A 21272-nucleotide genomic window follows, 5' to 3' on the forward strand; every position below is an offset into this window, starting at 1 on the left:
GCAGCACCGGCAATGTATAGATAAATTGTAGAGTCCCCATAGGTATATTTGGTAGTTTTGAGGTCACCTTGTAAACCGTCTCGCCAAGAACGAAAAAATCGCATTGAGCTCAGTAATTGTGATATTTGTTTATGGGATATATTGATTGATGTTCATAGAAAAAATCAGCGAAATCGGTGAAAAGCCAAAATTTGCCTTATCCGTTCTAACGCGGACAGCTTCTTAACCTTTGTTGTATCCAAACTTAACTTCTTTTTCCCATGTAGATCATGCTGTTCTTATGCTAACCAGTTTTCATTTCCATAGACTTGAATCAAAACAAGGTCACCCCCAGCCTCGCTTCCGATCCAAGGCCAGGCCACTAAGAACACAACTGTAAACTGCTATTACCAAACCGTAGCCAGTTGCGCTGTAAAGAAACTCAAAACATAACTTTAAAAATAAAAATACAACTGAACTCACATCGGAGACCTAGCAAAACAGACATGTCAGGGTCTTTGCCTTCCTTTCTTTCTCGACAAACTTGAACCACTGCTTTGAGCTCAGACGTGCAGTCTGACAGCTGAAAGAAATGAGTTAGTTATGACTCGCAGAGTGTTTTCAGCTGAGTGTCGGAAGCAATTGAGTTTACTTTGGTTTACACGATACGGCTAATTTAAAAACGCTTGCACAGTTTTCTCAGTCAATAAATATGCACTAGACATTAGCGTTTGTAATTAATAATTTATTACTTGATTTCTGTCAAGCAAGAAATATAATGAAGAGCTCGGTCCTGGAATCATATTCTTACCTCTTTCCACAGTTTTCGCTGTACTTACAATTTCTCTATTGATCTCAGTTTTATATATTTGAAATTGTTAAATCAAAGGCTCCTGTGAGCCAACTCGTGAATGCAGATGACACATAGTAATTGAAATTTAGACGGCTACGGAAACTTCCTCAAAAGCTAAAAGAAATTATATCTTTGCCCGATTATGTAACGAAAAATGACCATTCTTGTACTATTGAAATGATTGTCAAATTATTCTGTACAGATTGAATAAGCCGATTATTCTGATGCGCCGATTAAAAAAAAAATCACGTGTTTTTTTTATTCAAAGTTTATAGGAGCACGCCATGTGCAGCTACGTCATGCAAATTCGTGTCCCCGATAGTCCGGGGCTACTGGATTTCGCGATCGGGCTAGTGGATTCTAACCATCACTTGCCCGATGGGCAAGTGAAGTTTTTTTGGGAATTAAAATTACAAAATTACTGTAGGGCAAGCCGATCTCAAAAAGGGAAATATGTTCAACAAAGTATCGCATTACATTTCATGCCCGACATAAATGCGTGAAATTTTTCCTTTGGAGTTCAGTCCACGCAATCCTCAAGTAAAAATAATGAACTATGACAAGCTCTTGCTAAATAAGAATTATTTATCGACCGCGTCCTTTTGCTTTCCCATAAATTACCAGTTGTAAATTTCGAAAATGAAACATTTTCCCCCTGTGAAACCTCTATGAAAGCTGACAAGATCTTAAAGTGTTCATTTCACCAGAAAATTGCATAATTTTGTTTACGACGTCAATGATGCGTGACATGGCACGTTCCGCTTTCGCGTGAAAACTGACAAATTAAATTATTTTTAATTAAATTATTTCTAAATTAAATTATTTTTAATTCTTAAAAGAAACCGCTTTTGTAGAAAAAAACGAAAAAAACCTATAACTTTGCTCAGATTCAACGAAAAATCTCCATTCTTACACTAAAATGATTGTCAAATTATTCTCTACAGAATGAATGAGAGAATTCTGACGCGTCGTGAAAAAAAATTTTCACCTTTTTTTTTTTCACTAATTGAGTTTACGACCCCGGACTTTCTGAAAAACTGAAAAAAACTTGTAACTTTGCTCAGATCGAACGAAAAATCTCCATTCTTGCACTAAATGATCGTCAAATTATTCTCTACATATTGAATAAGAATTTCCTGATGCGCCGTGAACAATAAATGTTCGCGTGTTTTTCCCACTAATTGAATTTGAAACTCACTCACTGCGCACGCCCGAAAGTTAACGACAAAACCGACCGACTGATCGACCAAGTCAAAAGCCAGCTATCGCTATAACTCGTTCATTGCGCATGCGCGCATTCACGAGTTAAAAAGGAGAATCTTTTCAGTTAGACTACCAGTGATTAGCAATTGGTGTTTCGGAAATGATGCGTTTGACTTCGAAGTTTTTCTAAGTAAACCGATTTCGTGAAAGATGAAGGATTTAATTATATCTTCAGGCAAATGAAATTAGTGTATAGTGTCCTCGTCTTTAACAAATACATATTTTTCAGAAACTGGTTTATTTTGCATTCTTTTTATCTGTCCCTCTGTCTGTTTTGCTGTCTGTATTTTTGTCCGTTTTAATATTCGATCGTCTTGTTTGCTCCGCTTGTATGACTTTTTGTCTGTTTGTTCATGTTTCTGTTTAGTATGTGTATTTTGATGGCGGTGTCTATCCATCCATCAGACCGTTCATTTGTTTGTTCCCGATTTTACTGGATTTTCTTGGTTTATTAGTGTCTCTGCTTCTGTTTCTTGTTTTCCCCTAGGTATGACTGTCGGTCCCACTATTCTGTCTGTTTGTCTGTCTGTTTATCCGTCCGTGTTTGTTTATCTGTCTGTCTGTCTGTCTGTCCGTATCTGATTCTCTGTCTGTCTGTCTATCTGTCTGTTTGTCTGTCTGTGCATGTCTGTCCGTCTCTCTGTTCTGTCTGTTTTTCTGTCTGTCTATCTGTCTGTTTGTCTGTCTGTGCATGTCTGTCCGACTCTCTGTTCTGTCTGTCTGTCTGTCTATCTGTCTGTTTGTCTGTCTGTGCATGTCTGTCCATCTCTCTGTTCTGTCTGTCTCTCTCCGATTCTGACTGTCTTTCTCTTTGTTTGCTTCTGTTCGTATGAAAGTACCGCTACCATCATCTACTGTCTCAGCATTCCAGTTCAACAAAGTGTACTCACCTCCTTTACAGCTTTCTTCATTTCCTCTATAGCGTTCTCCTTGACAGTAAGTTCTTCCCTCAAGGCATTAACCATGTCCTGTGAAACGCAAGCAGACGATAAACAACAACTTTAACGGAAAAAGCAGCAGGAAAAAAAATCGCTGACTTTTCACTGACTACTCACTAACCACAAACCGATTTTCACTGACCACTTAAGACAAATCCTTTGGTATTAAAAACCAGCAATGAAGGGACAGAAATCAATTTTCTTCTCCCCCTAACTCACAGGGGGTTCATATGCAAATAAAGCTAATTTTCATATGAAAAGCTTGGCAGTTAGCCTCGTTTTCATAATCAGGTTAACAGCAACTCGGAAATTGGCTATTGAGCGTACTATTAGTGTTAAGGGCTAGGGTACCTCTTCTTGCGCAAGCCTTTCCTCCAAACTGTTTTGTCCTTTCTGTGTTTGATAGTGAAGAGCTTTCATCTTTTTATGCTTGTTCTCCAACACCTACGATAAATTAAAAACCGACAGGACACTTTCAGCAGCAATTTAACTTGCCAGAGACCCAAACCTCAAATTTTACAAAGTTCCCAAGATGTAGTCGCGTTGACTAGACAGACCAAAGTAGCTACAAAATGCAGTACATTAAGACCTACCAAGACCGATAATTTCTGAATAAACAAAACGATACGCTAAAATTAATGAGAGATGTTTGCCGAATGAGCGGGATGGTAAAGCCAACCTTGTGATAAACTACCACCCCACCCAAAAATGCTCTTGGTTACTTCATGCAGTTGAATTCGTGGGCAAGCAATGGATCATTGGACGCAAATGATGGATCAGAGAATAATAACTCTGCAGTGTATGATTTCCCACTGAGCTTTAGCCCTAGTAAGGAAATTAGAATTGGCGGAAATTTCACGAGGCAACAGAAAAATCTCCAACCTCGGCGAGAATCGAACGCAAGACCTCCGTATTTGATCGTCCGTTGCTCTGCCGACTGAGCTACGAGGGCAGACGGGAGTCGTGGGTGATTTTGGTGGTAAAATTGGCGATATGATTGTGAGGGGTACATATGAATGTTGCGCTGCAAGCACTAAAGACTCAATTGATGAAATAATTCTGCAGTGAACCCATGAATTTTCCACTGAGCGTTAGCCCTAGTAAGGAAATAGAATGAGTGTAAAACAACAACAACAAATCTATAGATGTATTTAAATCTATAGATGTATTTAAAACTAATTTGAGGGCATACTACCTAGATTTGACTTTAAATGTGTACGATCCCGCAGTACCTCAAACGTTCAAAAGTGTCTGCATAAAATGTCATCAAAGCAGATCATTAGCTGTATTATTAGTTAAAATGTGTTGTTAATTAGTTGTCAATACTTAATTATTATGATGTGATTTCATTTATACAAGGAGTCTCGTTATTGGGACATATCGTTCTGTAAGTTCTCTCCTGTCAGGGGTTTCTTCATTTTGTTTTTTTCTCCTCTGGCGAAGTTTATAAATAAATAAAATAAATAAAACCAAGGGAAATAAAAACACCAATGGACTGTCCGCCTACCCCAACAACCACTTCCTTCAAAGTGTAAGAAAACTTACCTTCTTTGTCCTGTCACGTTCACCCTGCAATCGCTCATTCTCCATCTTAAGGTCTTCAAAGTTTATGAGCGATACCGGGCCCTCATTGCTGATTTTATCAAGGGAAACCTGAAGTCTGTAATCAGTAAAGTCCAATTGACGCTTGCCGTACTGGACAGCATGTCATGGATATGTCTACCATATTAGACTGCGAGCAGTCTCTCTCGCTATTCTGATATTCGAGGGGCGAGCTGTGAGCCACGCGCTGTTCAACTCCGTTATGTGCAAAACGTGTACAAATGTGTCATGTGCAATATTCGTACAGTTGGCTATTCGTACTGTAAAAATCCTATCTGGGGGGTATTTGTACAGTGAAAAACAGTTTTCTGAAATGGGCACATGCTGATCTTGTTCCAGTTTTTCTTTATTGTTTTCTTTGCTACTGATCAGCAATGAGCACAAACTTACCAGGGAAAATGTTTATTTTTTTATGTGCTTTGGCTCCCTTGTTGGCGGCTTATTCCCTGCGACGGCGTTTTCAAGAGCATTTAATCTCTCCTTGTGTTCGTTCAACTCCAATTCTACTCTCAAAAATCCGGCACAGTACAACACGATTGACAAAACAGAAATAAAAGTTGCAAAGGAAGGCAAACTCTCCTTCTGAGCGGTCATTTTGGACGATTTTAGCAATACTCAATCTCAGGGCAAAGTTTGTTGAATACCGCTTCAGCTCGTTATCTGATAGTATGATCACGAGTGTCGATATATAACCTGCAAAGTTTTTAGCTATTTAAGTTACTAATCTTGTTATCACAGGATGCAAAGTTAAAACATATTTTAGCACAGCTTTGAATGATATCGTGCCTGATTCACCAGAATACATTAAAAAGCGAATGGAGGCGCAGAGGATAATATTACCCGCAGTATTAACTCTGCACTGACTGTTGAAGGTGCTAACATGTCATGATCAGGGACGCCGGAGCAGGGAAAGGCTGCTTAGATTCTTGCGCGGATCAAAGTAAGAACAAGGTTTCGAACAAACGACCAAGGAGCACCAAAGTATCTAGGATTCGGGGGACCATGCCCTCCTCTGGGGAAATTTTGAAAAAAGCCATTTCCAACTTTCTTAAGGAGCAGTTTTAAGGTCTTTCTTCAACTTCGAATTTTTCCAAAAAAAAAAAAAACAGAACTTGAAAGAGAATATATGAAAGTTCATACATTTGAACTGCGGAAAAAATGAATACCGTAGAATTCCGAAAGTAACGTTCATTAGTTATCTTCCTAATGAACTCCGAAAGTAACGCCCCCACCCCCAATCCATTGAGCTCCGAAAGTAAGTAAACGGGCCCACCCGGCGGCGGCTACTTTCAGGTGGGCCGTCACTTTCGGAATTCTATGGTAAGTGAATTATCATCGCAGCATGATATAGGCAACTGAAGACTGACCTTTTTTTTCTTTTTTGCAGGCTTTCTTTTTGCAACTAAGTTGCGTATGTAACTGCTGCGAATTTTTTTCAGGCTTTCTTTTCCGCGAAACTGCTTATATTTAAAATTGCGTATATAACTGCCATGATCATTCACTTATTCATTCTTTCTTCTAATTCCGCAGTTCAAATGTATGAATTTTCATATATTGTCTTTCATCTCATCGCCACTACGGGTACATTACGAATTCACAATGTGACCAGCTCCCAGTTGGCTTGATAGCTCAATTGGTAGAGCACTTCACTGGTATCACAGAGGTCATGTGTTCGAATCCCGTTCAAGCCCGAATACTTTTCAGGCTTTCTTTGCTTATGTTGCGTACATAACTGCGATGATCATTCACTTATTCAAAAACAGAACTGATTCCCTAAAAGCTCCCGAAGCTGATTTGAGTCAGTAAAGTTATGGGAGACGATTTCGTTCTTTTTTCTTTTCTTAAGAATCATGAAGACTAAAAGAAGCTGTTAAACTGAAAACTAACACCAGAAGAAGTTATGTTTCGAAGCCAGGAAAGCCCTTAGTATAATTAGTACAAAAATTAAATCATTAGTATGCCATTTCATGGAACGTTTTCTTTACGAGCAATACCTGTGTTTCATGGCATCTATTCAAAAGCAATGAAACACAGGTATTCCACAGAAAACGCCGAGTGTCAAAGTGGACAAGTTGCCAACTTAGTTGTCTCTCGTCTAGTACTTGGAGACGTGGGTTACATTCCCACTTGGGACAATTTGTTTTTCTATTCATTTAAGGTGTGTTAAAAGTGTTACAGTTCAAATGTTTATTTATTTATTTATTTACTTATTTAGCCTAAATTTTGCGTTCACATATTTTCTAATATACTATGATCATGAATGATGAAAATTTGGTTCCGTAAGGAGTTGTCCTTCCTTTAATCTTTGCAATACAGGAATATTATCCGCTGTCTCCAATAGTCAGAAATTTCTGACTGAGAATCGATGGTTAGGGTTGGATCTACTTTAGACTTTGATCTCCGTATTTTTCTACGATATATATACATACCTGAAAGGTTCGATTTATAATATTCATGGTCAAGCTAGGGCCTTCAAAAGAACGTCGAACACTTTTGCGCTGAACGTTCACTGTTTTCTTAAAAACATATATATTGCAATATACTATATAAAGCGGGTATATCAGTATAACTGTAAATGGTTTGAATCCAGGAGTCATGTCATAAGTACGTAAATTATGATCATCCGGGTGAGTGTAGTCCTGAAAAGGACTGTTTCTGGTGACTTTGACTGACGTTTCGACAACCTGAGCGGAAGTCATCTTCAGAGTCAAGTGAATTGTGGAACGTCAGTAGGTGGTATATACTCGTGTCTCTGGTTGTTAACCCAATTGGTCAAGAAAATCGTTCCACAATTCATTTGACTCTGAAGATGACTTCCGCTCAGCTTGTCAAAACGTGACAAAGACACCTTTTATTTGGGTTAATTGGAGAATGTATACTCAGTTTTTACCTGTATTATTTTGTCCGTATTTATAATGTTCTTAGCTGTGATGTTCTTAAATATTATTTAATCTGAGCCTCAACCTTCTTATAAAAAAAGAGTCTACTATGTTGTGTTCATACTCTCCTGTTTCAACCAAATGAGGAACGTTTAATCCGTAACTTAAATTATTTTCAGGATGATGGCCTCAGTTTCATTTCAGTGAATTTGAGTGAAAAAGAACATCTGAACTGTGCCCACCGTGCTCCTCGGTTATCATTCTTGTTTCCCAGATATTTTCCGTTAAGATTGGAGTTGTGGCAACTGTTGTACCACCAAGCGCCAGTGTATCGCAGAGCACTTTTAAACTGCTGATTCTATCATTATCTCTGTCTTTTGTGCTAAACGCCATGTTATTATGTCCAGCTATGAACGAATCTCCTGCTGTCCCTGAATATGAACTCACTTCAAGTCGATACTGCGCCTGCTCATCAGCAATGCTGAACCTGCCATATTTGGCATACACTCTAATTCCGTTCCAGTCCTCCAGCTCCACTCGCAGAGAGCTGGGTCTAGAGGTCGTCAGCCTGTGGATCTTGTCGTTTCCTAACCAGAACTCAGCCGTCAGCTAACCAAATCCTGATTTGTAATCGTTCCAGCCCCGATAGAAGTCCACCGATCCATCTTGTCTTCTTTGAAACACTGTCCATCCTCCGCGCATGTCACAGTACACGGTGAAGGATCCTTTTCCGTCTGGGTTCACAGAGTACACTCCACTCTGTGTATGGCCTGATTTTAATAGATCAGAGCAATCTGATGAAACAAAATTAAGACGCTTGAGTAAATGCCAATATTCAGTTTCTAAAGTTGGAACATTCGGAGATATTATAAAGCTTTGGATTAAAAAACGTTAACGGATAACAATAGCCATTAAACTATCTCTCTGCAGCAGATGAATCTGGACCCTTTAACTTGAGCGAGCTTTTTGTGAGCGTCCACTGGGTTAAGTTTTCTTTGAAGTTTTATTTTTTCGGCATCAAAATAACAACAACAACAACAAAATTGCCATGGAATCACACCAAAAAATTGCCAGTAGTGGAAATTGAAATTTAAGGCAGCAGTTTTAAACAGAGCACATATGTAGCAACACTCACTGACTTTTCTTTTTGGGTCTATTTTTCGTCTGTTTGTTTCTGTCATTTTTTTTTTTATCCTGTTCTCGTTTGTTTTTGCTGTTGTCGTCGTTATCATTATTGTTGTTGTTGTGGTTTGTTTTAGCTTTTTTTTTTTTTGTTTTTTCCAACAAATTCAAGCGTTGTTTCTGTTGCATCAAAATTGCAAGCTCGCTGTGACTCCTCACACCGAAAGCTGCGGGCGTATTATTTTAAATGTGATTTTTGAAGCAAAGTTTGATTTCAAATCTTTTGTGTTGTTAGCCATTGACGGTCGTCGCTACGAGTATACATCGATTTGTTCCCGAATGTGATTTCGATTTTGTTAAAATTGTGAGTGCTAGCGATGAGAAGATAAAGATCGGCCAGGTCTCGTTTGGGGTTCCTTAAGGACAAATCTTTGTGATAAGATCTCTTGCGCTTAGGGGGGCTGGGAGAGGTTATGATTTCTATCTAAACTCATTGGTAGCTTATGCAGGGGATTCAAAATCACGGCAAAAGTTTCTGTCAAGTTAGCAAAATCATCTGTGAAAAGATCCCCTTATGTGGGCGTATTTGTTCTCAAAGTCACCGAATGAGATGCCTACTTTTTAAGTCTCATGGTGAGATTCCAAAATCCCTTATATATGGAGACAAAGGAAAACCTATATAGCAATGTTCGACAGATTTTCGATATTTCCAAAGGAGAAATATCGGCGTAACATTGAGTCAAGTTAAGAGTTGAGATGATATTTTCACGTAATTATCTCCAGTAAGTCAAAAGTCTTAGGGAGTTGTATTCCAGTCAACTTGCGCTCTCTACGTAAATATACCCAAAAAGTCTGATAATAGAACAGTCCATGCAATTTTATAGCGAATAAGCATTACTTAACAATGAAGATGACTATCCCTCTAAAAAAACGATTATTGCTAAAATCAAACCGCGCGAATTGCATTATACAGTGATCCAGTTTTTAATAATTTCCTATTGTACTGTATAATTATATTGTACGTATTGTATAATTTTCTTTTGCTATATTTGTATTGATTTCTAATTTTCTTTTCCTTTTTCTTCTTTTGAAAGTCTTGGTGTATTTTGCTTTCACCCGACTTCAGTCGCTACTTTCGGGTGGGAACTGTACTGTACTTCAACTTCTTGTTAGTGTTATAATAAATGATTAATTGATTGTAAATGACGAAGCGTTTTCGTGATAACGTGAAATTTATCATCACATAAGGAAATTTATGTATAACGTTCGGCACATCACCATGAAAGGTACGGCGTATGAATCAAATTAGCCCTAGTGTCATATTACGCTGCAAACACTCGCTACCTTGAGATTGTCCGCGCCTAATTCACATCCGCTAAAAAAAGCGTAAAAGCGTACGCGACAATGCCGAAAGGTAGTCTAGGAAATATCCAATAAATTTCAATAAAAGCGCAGAATCCATAATGCCTAGAGCGCACAATCAAGACTTTTGAGATGGCGGGCAATATGGATTCTGCGCGTTTATTGAAATTTATTAGGTATTTCCCAGATTACTTTTCGGCATTGTCGCGCTCGCGTTTACGCTTTTTTTTTTTTTTTTTTTGGACAAACTTTGTCAAAACAACTGTATACATAGCAGCCGTTTCTATCTCCATTAGTTAACAATAGGGTCGATATTTTCAATCTTAAGGGCGGTGCCACCTTTGATACTATGCATAGTGTTGCATATTTCAGGAGGGCCGAGAAACTCTGACAATTCAAAAGTATTTTTGCGCGGTATATGACTATGCACGTAAATTAAAGAAGATCTCAGCAAGGGCTGCTGAAATCCAAAAAGGAAATTGGCCGTAACTTCGCATTGTGTTTTAGAGATAATTGAATGCGCTTCAATTTTGAAAACAAAATGCCAAATATCGTCATGTGTTTTAAATTATTGTTGCTTTTAAACTCAGTTCTGAAAATTCGTGGCTACGTCTAAATTTCTTTATGGACATCAGCACTACCTTTGTATAATGTGACACCGTCATTAATAACTGACCCTTAGCATATTGAACCTCAACGTCGGTCGCAGTTTCCACAGCTAACACTCCAGCACTTCTTACGACACAAATGTAATTCCCTGCATCCTCGTTTCTAATGTATCTTATAACTAAAGCGCCATTAATCTGCTGGTGGCTCCGTCCAACTGGCAGTTGTGCTCCTTGTCGTTTCCAGCTGATGACGGGCTGTGGATCACCAGTAGCGCTGCAGTTCAATGTCAAAGAGCCACTAAAAAACGCAACAATTTTAGCGGGTGGCTTAATAGTGAGGCGAGGAAGGGAGACTACTACTAAAAGGGTTTTCTGTACAGCGCTTCCTAACAGGTTAGTAGCGGTGCAGATATAATCGGCAGAATCAACTTTACGGACGTCAAAAAGTTGCATAACGCTGTTGTTACTCTGCACCCTCGCCTGAGGCAGCTGTCCAAACAGTTTTCTCCATGTCACAACTGGTGTAGGATGGCCAGTAACGTGGCAGGTTGGAAGAGTGCCGTTGCTTCCTTCAATGACGTACAGAGGTCTCGGATGAATTGAAACAAAAGGATGAACTGCAACAAAGTAGAGATATTCCATAATTTGCACACGTCATTTAAATCATCGATGTGGAATGTTGGTAAAAGGGCAATGGCGGATTGGAATTTGCGGGTATCGTCCAAGAATAAAAACATATGAAAAAATATCTCGGGAAAAGGCATCAAATTAGCGACAGATCTAGAACAGGTTCATGATCGGCTTTATTTGAGAATGTTATTGTGTTTCTATTATACAAATATTTTAGTCGCCTTAGATGTTGAACAATTTCTGGTGAGGCTTACTAGGCTTAGTTCCCAAGTACCATACGGCCATAAAAAAATAGAAAATGTCTCCAAATGTGCAACGAAACAGTCTGGCTGTAGGCTGAATTAAGTTTGATGGCTTGCAAATGCTAAACCTAATATTGCACCACGAGCTCTTTAATCTGATATGCACGTGGTGTAAAAAAAAAAGAAGCATATTGTTTGTCAGTTGTTTACGATGTCGTATTTGCTACACATCTGAATGTGAAATTAGCCCGTTTATGACCTTTTTTAAAAGGATGATGATCTATTAAAATAGTTAAGAATTTATTAAAATATGATTTATTAAAATATGATTTTATTAAAATATGATTTATTAAAATAGTTAAGAATTGGTTAATGCTAAGCGTGCGTATATCGAGTTATGGATGCACGCGTGAAGTTTGGAGAGCACGAGAGAAGCGTGCCTCGAGCAACGCTAGCTTCTTGAGTGCTCTCCAAACTTCCCAAGTGCATCCATAACTCGATATACGCACAGATAAAAGCATGAACCAATTCTTTTATAACATAGTGAAAATAAAGTAAATGATTCCTGGAAAACAGGTTTTGTTAAAGACTAATTACAAAATTCTCTGTAAAAAAAAAGGCGAAAATGGTTTCTCATATTGGTTTAATCTTAACGTTTCATTAAGCTTCACGGCTCCTATAAAAAAAAACATTTTTATGGTGTTGTCTCTCGGCAAAAGTTTTTTTTAAATAACACAGCGCGCGCATGCTTCCCCCATCTGACTTGCACACGTCATCGGATGAACGCACGGCCGTGCGTATGTTGAGAAATGTACCATGATGACGCCAATAGGAATTAGATTAGGATGCACGCGCGCTATGTTATAATGGGAACTACTTTTTAAGACTAGAATACAATTATTGATGGACCCGGCAATTTCCCGAACTATAACAACGAGTGAGTTTCAGGTTGTACAGTTGTTTTGACTGAGAGCGTTCTTGTCTTAGCTGTTCCGCTTTATGTTTTAACACCAATTTGCAGGTGGAAATTTTAAAAGAGTTTCTTAGTGTTAAGGCGGGGGTAAACCTGAAAGCCGTTTCCATGCCGCTTAAAATCGGTTCAATGGAAATATCTCGTTCACATTTCAAGCAATCCAAAATCTCTCTGCTTATCCCGTAAATCTATGTTGTTGGGTGTTTTGTGAATTTTTAGGTGAATTTTGGGTATATTTGGGAAGAGATAGTTTTTCTAGTAGGATTGGTAAAATTAAGAGAAATAAGAAATATTGAAGATTTAGTGAAGTTTTAATATAGAATTGGTAGTTAATAATTAATAGACGGATACCAAGTTAGTCCACTAAAAACCTGGGGTGCTCTTGCGTGGGTATCAACTGTCTGCTGGTGTTTTAAAAATCATTTTCTTTCTTTTTTCTCTTCTTCAAACCTCTTAAAATTCCATTCAAATTCACATTTACCCCCACCTTAATCAAACAAAGTTAAAACACTTACCATTAATTTCTAATTGAGCTACAGCCAAAGCTTTTCCCAGGATGTTTTCCGCTGAACATTGATAAACACCAGAGTCACTTCCTTTTACGTTCCGTAAACGCAATCTTCCTGCTGAAACCGCTGACTTACTTACTTCAGACTGACTGTTCAATTTGCTCCACATCACAGCAGGCTCAGGATTACCACTGGCTGAACACTGAAACGAGGCTGATCCGCCTTCGTTGACAGTCAACTTTGTAGGAGAAACAGCAACAGTAGGAGCTGAAATCGATTCACCAGGTTCTCCTTTAGCTCCTGGCATACCTGCGGATCCAATGTCTCCTTTAGGTCCAACTTCTCCCTGAGGCCCCACAGGTCCCATGATGCCTTGCTTACCACTCTTCCCTGGCGATCCCATAATTCCTTGATCTCCTTTATTTCCGGATTTTCCTTTGTGCCCTCTTCTTCCTCGGTCTCCTTTCTGTCCTCTTGGTCCAGGTGGACCGGGAGGGCCTGGGGGACCAGACGGGCACGTGGCACTCTTTGATTGACAGAGACGCTGTCTCAATTCTGATAGAAGTTTGACTTCTTTATTCATCGTCTCCGCAGTGTTTTTAGATTCCGTGGTGTTTTTAATCACGTTGGCATGTCGCCTGTTTCTACGTGGTTTATAGAGCTGAAGTTCTAGGAAGATAAAGGAAAGATAACAAGATGTAGTATTTTTAAGGACTGTTGTCATATGAGTCGATATTCTTCTTACTCTTATTGCCAACAGAACACCTAACGAGAACAACAAAATACTTGTGTTCCCAGGTCGTTTTGTGGCCTTTCAAAGCCGGTTTGTTTTGTGAACGCCGACTAATGCAGTTTATTGTTAGTTGAAGTATTTAAACTGGGATTAATGAGCCCTGTAGTTATTGTCTACGCCAGTGTCTGTCCGGCATGGCTGTGCTTGTCACCATTGAAAGCATTCGAAGCAATAGTCATAAGTCAATAGTTGTATAGGCCTCATTGATTTTGCACCTATGCTTTGTTGTGACTTTGGCATGTCACTTAAACTTATTCACTTCGAACCTGCATCTGTTAGTTTCTATTCTTCAAGCAACCCGGTTTTCTCCATAAAGTCTAGTTTACACGTATGACGCAAGCATAAGCATAAGCACAAGCAGAGGGATAAGAAACCTCCGCGTAAACCGGTGCGACGTAGGCATAAGTGCCTTGTGCTTGCGCTTGTGCTTATGCTTGCGTCATCCCGGTTTACACCTACGACACAACGACGTCAACGACGCAAGCATAAGCACAAGCGCAAGAGAATGGAACGATTTCCATTCTCTTGTGCTTGTGCCTGCGTCGTTACATTGTACGTGCAAAGCGGGACGACGCAAGCATAAGCACAAGTGAAAGGAAAGGAAACTGAAAAACAGTGACAAGTCAGTCAGCGTACATTCTAGTCCGTCATGTTAGAATCAAATCTCGCGCCAAAAGGCAGTCCAGCCGCGTGATTCTGCTACATTTTCATGCTTCTGCGCTTGCGTATGTCACCTTATGCTTATGCTTATCGCACTTGTAAACATCCTTGTGTCTATGCTTGTGCTTATGCTTACGCTTGCGTCGTACGTGTAAACCAAGCTTAGTAGCTTGGCTTATAGTCTTCTATGGCAAAAAGTTAATGATTAAGGGTGGTAGTAAATGGAAGAGTCTCATTAACGTTCGTCTTGCCTGGCGTCACTTCGCATTTTTGAACTAGATATTTTCCCCTTCGAACAGGAAAGGGATTGCATTCCGGAAGCTCTCACAGTAAGCGACCACCTCGGGAATTGGAAAAAGTGGTCGTAACTACAGCTGGTCGCTTACAAGAAGGCGCCCTCGTAAGCGACCAGAAGCTGAAACAATAGAAACTGGTCACTTTTACCAGGGCCCAGTTGTTCAAAATCCGATTAAACTAATCCTGTATTAACGGGAACTTTGATTCAAGTTTAATGACTAATCATTAAAGATTCTTCCAAAGGATTTTGTTCCTCAGTTTTAACTTATACTTGTCTTTAACACTAGCATAAAATTACCTTTCAAAAACCACTTTTAATTAGCGAGATGAAAACCTCAGTTAACTTCTAATCGTGGATTAGCATTAATTGGCTTTCAAACAACCAGGCCCTGAGAGCTCTAAGACTGATAAAGTTTTCTTCCTCGGTCTCAGGGTAACACTCTTGCTCCAGCCGTAAATCGTCTATTATTTTAGATTCGAGATCTTTATCTACAAACGTTATTAGGCAGTGCTATATTACTGTAAATGTGGTTACAAAGTGTGTACTGTTGTTACTGAGAAGGTTAAGGTTAAGGCTTTCCTAACAGATATCCACTGTTATGAACCGTCGAGTGCTCCTGTCTGCCACCCTTAAAGGTCTTTAAGGACCTTGATATCTTTCTCATGTTCATTTAGCCAAAAGAGAAGGACTGAAGAGGATTGCGAAATACAGTTTACCGTGGAACTTGTCATTAGAAACTTTTATGAAAAGAGAATAGCGGAACTAGATTTAGTAGTAAAGAGCTTGATTAAGAGGCCAGATTATGAGGCCAGTTCTATCGTTGTCACTCTACCCTGCTTCCTTTCAACTCACTCTAGACAGGAGCGCTATGTGTATTTTAGAAATTTTGAATAACCACCCTACGAGCCTTTGGAAATTAAGAGTATTTTACCCTGCAAAACAGACCTCTTGTTTCTTCTTAATTTTCTCTTTTAAATCACTGATCCAAAGGCGCCAAGCGTGAAAGGCGAGAAGTCGCATATAACCTAAGGGACTCTGAAAATAAACTCAATGTTCCATTACCGCGCACAAACTATTACAAAAACAGCTTCAGCTATAGTGGCGCCATTCTCTGGAACAGTCTTCCTTGTAACTTAAGGGAAGCAGAGTCCCTTGGGCAATTTAAACGATTACTCAAAGAACTGTAAGGCACGGCATTCGTGGAAAGCAGCTTTTTTTAATATTTTTATTATATTAATATTAGTATTAGGCATTTTTAAAGCTGACGAATTTTGTACCGTGGATAAATAAAGATTATAGTATCGTATCGTATCGAACTCGTGGATCCTCGCGCGCGAGCTAAGTCGCAAGCATCGCTAACACTTCGCAGTTTATACACTTTTGCCCCAGACCTTTCAATTAAAGACCACACATTCCTAAGCAGACAAACGAAACTGAATACGACTGTCTTATAGTCTAATTTTATAACCAGTTACTGAACCCTATTCTCAGACAACGAGGTGTACTAAATAGAAACATTTTTCTCAATAGTAAACTCGGTCAACAACCAACATCGACTAAAAAACAAAAGGAACTTAATGAGTTATGATGGGTTATTTCGTTTGTCCTAATCATCTTCATATTGTGGTAGATTACTAAGAGAAAGTTCCACCACTTGACCTGATCACCTTCATTGGTTTTCTTTACCACACGGCAGACAGGATGTAGGGAGAAACACAACATGCTACTTTCCACACATTCCTTTGCTGATCTTTACTGTTCTGTATTTTACCACGGCGGGTCGGCAATCATGATTTGAAAATTACGATTCACTCTTGTGTATAAATCTTTAACGTTTGACTCCAGGTGATCCAATTCTTTTGTGTATGCGACAACCAAATAGCTTCTCACAGAGGAAGGGGGAGGGAGGAGGGGGAGGGCATGGTACTCCAAAGAAGTTTGGTTGAGGTAGTGCCGCTCGACTCTTCAAACCCTCATCCCATTAGAGAGAAACATGTTATTTTCAAAAACCCATTTTCCAAACGCAGCCTTTAAAATCGATATCTGTTTTCAGAACCGTCAAAATGTAGCCATTTGCAGATCAAAAAGATGTCAGAATCCTACCCTGTAGGACTATAAATACCTACATATCTTATATAATAGAGTATTCACCATAATTCATTCCACCCCACCCCCTTCCCGCCCACGAGGCAGCCATTGAACTGTTCTTTTCTATGCCGGATGTTGTTTATTAGTTGTGCTGCTCTAGGTTAATCTAAATTTTACGCCTGTCGAATAAACTTGAAACAGTGACCATTCCACAGACAAAAAAAAAGGCTTTGATCTTATGCGGAGCTGCTCTTCTTTGTCGCTCTGTAGTATAAGGAGAGCGTTCCTGAACGTATGAGTCCACAGACGATGCTCTGGGTAAAGTGGCACCATTCAAGAAAAAGCATTTTGTGGACCAAGGACCATAATCTTAAATAATGACCCCATTACCTGGGGTGGGGAAGGGGGGAAGGGAGGGAGCTCTCATTTTGGAACGTTGCCTAAAAGGTACCACAGTCTCGTTTTGTCAAGCTCCAATCTATTTTCCACTCTAAAAGATGCCAAATCAGTTGCCTAACGAATATTTCCAGACATATTTTTCAGCCCAGCACCCTAAAAGGCTAAAAGAATAACGCCAAAAGTCCAAAGTTGGGCATTTTATTACCCTAAGGTAAACCATATCCACACATATCCCCCCCCCCCCCCCCCCCTTCCTCAACATCCAAAATAAAAAGGGTGCGACGATTATCCCCTTAATTCTCGGATCAAAGTCCCCTTGGCAGTTTAAGTCATGCATGTAGTACAAAATAGTTTTGACGGTTGAATTTGTGGATGGAATCCAAAAGGTAAGCTGTCGGAACGGATACAATACTACAAAGCTACTTGATCTCAATCAATAACTTAAAGTATTAAGCACAAACTTACCAGGTACATTCTTTGTTACCTTTGCGATGTTTTGTTCGCTTGTTTGAACGACGTTTTCAAGAGCATTCAGTCTCTCCTTGTGCTCGTTTAACTCTAATTCAACCCTTAAAAATCCGGCGCAGTACAACATGATTGACAAAACAGAAACAACAGAAGCGAATGAAGGCAAACTCTTCTTCTGAGCGGTCATTTTGGGCGATTTCAGCATTACGCAGTTTTAGGAGGCAAGGTTTGTTGATCAATGTTCGTTATTTGATACAGACATCAAGAGTGAGCCGGGTAACTTGCCAAGTTTTAGTTCCCTTATTACGATATGAGGCAAAGTTCAAACATGTTTTAGATAAGCTCTGATATCTGTGATATCATGTGGTTTTGCAATTTATAAAGTAATCTCTGTCTATAAATATGTTGAAAGCGTACGAAAGGTCAAATGGTCTAATAACAGTGGTAGTTGTAATTTGACAACTACAGTATCGGCGAAGCTGAATAAACACATAAACAGCTTACTTAGTTAAAAGTTTCAGAGATGGCGCAGCCTGCGAAGAGACGTCCCCTGTTTTCTTCTTGCCTCTCAAAGGAAATATTAGTTAGCCTGGTAAATGACAACATTTTCATAGCGCGAAAGCAGTTTTGAAGCTTTAGCGGTGGCGAGAAAATATCGTCGTCTGCCTGCCAGAATTTGAAAACTATAATTTTTCTAATGCCGCCTTCTTTTATTCCGATTCACAATGCTATAGTTTTCCTGCAGGCGGGATTTCAAATCACCTTTTCCCTATTTTCTTTGCGGTTCCAATGCTCGTTCGCCCATATTCTCGCCAGCTACGCATGCCAAGAAGACGTCTGCGCGCGCATGCTAGGACGGCGGGACGTACATTCTGATGAGAAGAGTGGGTTCTAAGGCGATCAATAATTGCATCTTTGCCTCTTACCATTTGTCCGGTTGTTGTGATTGTTGCTGTTGGCCTGAATCACTAACCCAGAAACATTTTAGCTCGATCAAGAGGGTTTAAAAATGGTGGACATAAGCCAGTTACATCGGTTTAACCCAATTTTGACGACGTTGGAATCGACATACGTATCTCCACAAATCTTTTAAAGCCATATGGGTTTGTAAACATATTGGCCTTGTAGGATTATGGACATATGGGATAGTATTGGCATGCTTGGGGGGACAGAAAGAATTCAGTAGGATGTTACAACGTTCTTTCTTACTTTATTTGGTTGTTTCTTTGTTTCTTTGTTGCTTTTTTGTTTATCGAGATGCCAGTAACAGGCTTTGAATTTGTATTTTGAAGCAAGATAGAACTCTCCGAAATAAGGGGTCGAAGATTGTATATCAGTTATGATCTGCATGAATAGAGATAGCAAAGAGGCTTTGACTTAAGCCAGATTCTACATTTTACGCACATTCATACGTGTACAAGTAAACTTCCTACTGGTAATCATACTTGCGGGTACAAGTCTTCTTGCTCCTGTCTGAATGAAACAAGTCTGGCAATTTTTTTTCCCGCATTTTAACTCAGAATGTGGAAATACCGTGTGGTTTGGAAGATTGGCTGGTGGCTGAAAAGGAACCTGGGTGTAATCATCGTACTCTTTTAAGCACTCCTGTGGTCTCTACTAAGGTTAATAACGAACACTTCTCTAACTGAAAACTTTACAGGGATTAACACTTGCGAGGGATTCTGGACAATATATCATGACAAACTGACAAAACCATCATGGTTACATCTGCTTGGAGCCATAAAGTGTTCATTAACATTGTTCTATAGGTTTCTAAAGACACTCTAGTGCTCCTGTCAGCTTAAGCAACGACGACGGCGACGGCAACGACAACTCCGCAAAACAATATATTTATGAGCAAAAACAATCGCTCTGTACTTCTGTTTTACATTTTGGTACATTTCTCTGCCGTCCTCTGCAAACCAACAACGTGAAATGACCATATTTAAGGTTTTTTGGAGAACGCGAACGCACGGCGGTGAATTTTTCATTTTCTTTCTTAGCTTGTACACCACTCCTACCAATTTGATTCCTGGATAGTTCGCCATTTTTGTAAAAATTGGGCGAGTTGAAATAATCGCGAAGCACCACAACTGATATGGAGATATATTTTCGCGTAACGTTTTCGTTGCCGTTGCCGTTAAGCTCCCTAGTAAGACAAGTCAATTCAAACTTAAGACCATTAAACTTTGTGGGGACGCGGAAAATAGTTCTAAATAAAGGACCACCTTAAGTGCGAACATTTTATGCATACATAATTTTACTGAATATTGACAAAACCAGCACGATTAGACCTGTATGTCAGGAGCATGGAGTGTCCGTCATTACTGTGCATGTTCTAGATTTTTAACCTCCTCAATACAATAGCAAGGTACAGTACCAGCGGCGCTAACATAAAATAAGACAATTCAAATTGAAAAGCATTAAAATATTTTATTGAAGAAAGTTTTACCTTCAATTTAAAGTTTAGATAATTCTCACGCGGCAAAATCACGTTCTTTCAACACCAAGATCCTTACTGACGTTTCAATCAAATGCATAATGCTGAAAGAGCTCTTGGAATCAGGGTTCTGCCCTTAATTTTCTTTTTGTGGTACAAGTGCGTTGAAACTACAAAATTTTCATTCCATTATTTCGTATAAGTACGAGTTTCTTGGAAATTTTATTATGAAAGTCTTTAGAGACTGAATTAGTTGCATAAACTTGCTGCAAGAGAGGATGTTGCTTGCTGTAACTCAAGTTCAAACAAACTTATCCAGTTTGTTTTATACAGCTTTACTGCTTTATACGGTTTAACCGATTTTCAAATCAATAAACTTTAAATTTTAGTTAATCAACATCTTTCACATAATTCTTCGGTGGCTCTTAATACTTTCGGCACAATTGAGAAACACACGCGCTTATAACGCAGTCACCAGTTGTTAGTTGAAGCCTCCTAATAAATCATTGCTATCACCCAGCCCTAAGTATTATTCTGATTCTCATTACTAAGGCGCTTTTACCACTCTAACCTGGTCAATATGTCAATAAATTTATTTACACTTTTTATCTTGATATCCTAACTACTTCTGACCCTCCAAATTTTGAGCAAGTAGAATAGAGGTTAGAGAACAAACGAACTTCAGCCTTTTTGTATTAACATGCAAATTCTCCTCACTATTCTCATAAGCTTACTATGGTATAGGTTGAAAGAATTTGTTTAAAAGTCAAGGAGTGATCATTTCCTCTATTCTCACGTCGTTTAGTGGTATTGGAAGAAGAAATTACATGCTGATCACTATTGAAGCTTCACACTATTCCGCCATGTGGATTTCCGTCTGTTACAAATTTCTCTCCATTCACAAGCCGCCTAAGGTATTTATTCAGAAGACGTCTCCGTCTCTTATAAATGGAAGCTCCCAAAAAACACCACGCGTCGCCTTTTCCAAAAAAAAAAAACAAGCACTGACCTCAAAACAACAACGCGTTGCTTATTGAAAGAGTCTAAACAAAAAGAAATATGTTAACAACGCGATACTGCTCCCATAAAATTAACCACGAAAGAGGCGCAGTTGCGTTTTAGCATTCTATAGTCATGTTTTGTACACAACGAATTATCTATTGGTA

General features: G+C 39.1%; 3 protein-coding genes, 1 long non-coding RNA gene and 1 pseudogene across 6 annotated transcripts in view; all 5 read right to left on the reverse strand.

The window, feature by feature from the left end:
- Positions 1-21272, reverse strand: part of LOC146453777 (uncharacterized) — a 104678-nt gene that overhangs the window by 65944 nt on the left and 17462 nt on the right. The window lies entirely within an intron of this gene.
- The window catches only part of LOC146453783 (uncharacterized), an 89970-nt gene that overhangs the window by 28872 nt on the left and 39826 nt on the right, over positions 1-21272 (reverse strand). The window lies entirely within an intron of this gene.
- Positions 1-21272, reverse strand: part of LOC146453786 (centrosomal protein of 85 kDa-like) — a 49399-nt gene that overhangs the window by 1485 nt on the left and 26642 nt on the right. The window contains exons 1-2 of one of the 2 annotated variants that reach the window (XM_085096224.1): positions 791-832; positions 463-562 (exon numbers count right to left, since the gene is read on the reverse strand). In XM_085096224.1, the coding sequence (XP_084952350.1) occupies positions 463-487 (25 nt within the window). In that variant the 5' untranslated portion in view covers positions 488-562; positions 791-832. Of the gene's footprint in view, positions 1-462; positions 563-790; positions 833-21272 lie in introns of those variants that run through there. The other variant, XM_085096223.1, reaches the window with a different exon arrangement.
- LOC146453787 (uncharacterized) lies at positions 2968-4689 on the reverse strand. The gene is made up of 3 exons (XR_014859401.1): positions 4579-4689; positions 3385-3477; positions 2968-3063 (listed from the first exon to the last, which is right to left on the reverse strand). It is a non-coding gene; the product is annotated as an uncharacterized LOC146453787 (long non-coding RNA).
- LOC146453788 (uncharacterized) lies at positions 6872-17891 on the reverse strand (annotated as a pseudogene). The gene is made up of 4 exons (XR_014859411.1): positions 17664-17891; positions 12967-13629; positions 10675-11223; positions 6872-8308 (listed from the first exon to the last, which is right to left on the reverse strand). The product of XR_014859411.1 is annotated as an uncharacterized LOC146453788 (transcript).

This window comes from Pavona decussata, unplaced genomic scaffold (assembly GCF_977016875.1).
Source record: "Pavona decussata unplaced genomic scaffold, jaPavDecu1.1 SCAFFOLD_322, whole genome shotgun sequence".
NCBI classification, from domain to species: domain Eukaryota; kingdom Metazoa; phylum Cnidaria; class Anthozoa; order Scleractinia; family Agariciidae; genus Pavona; species Pavona decussata.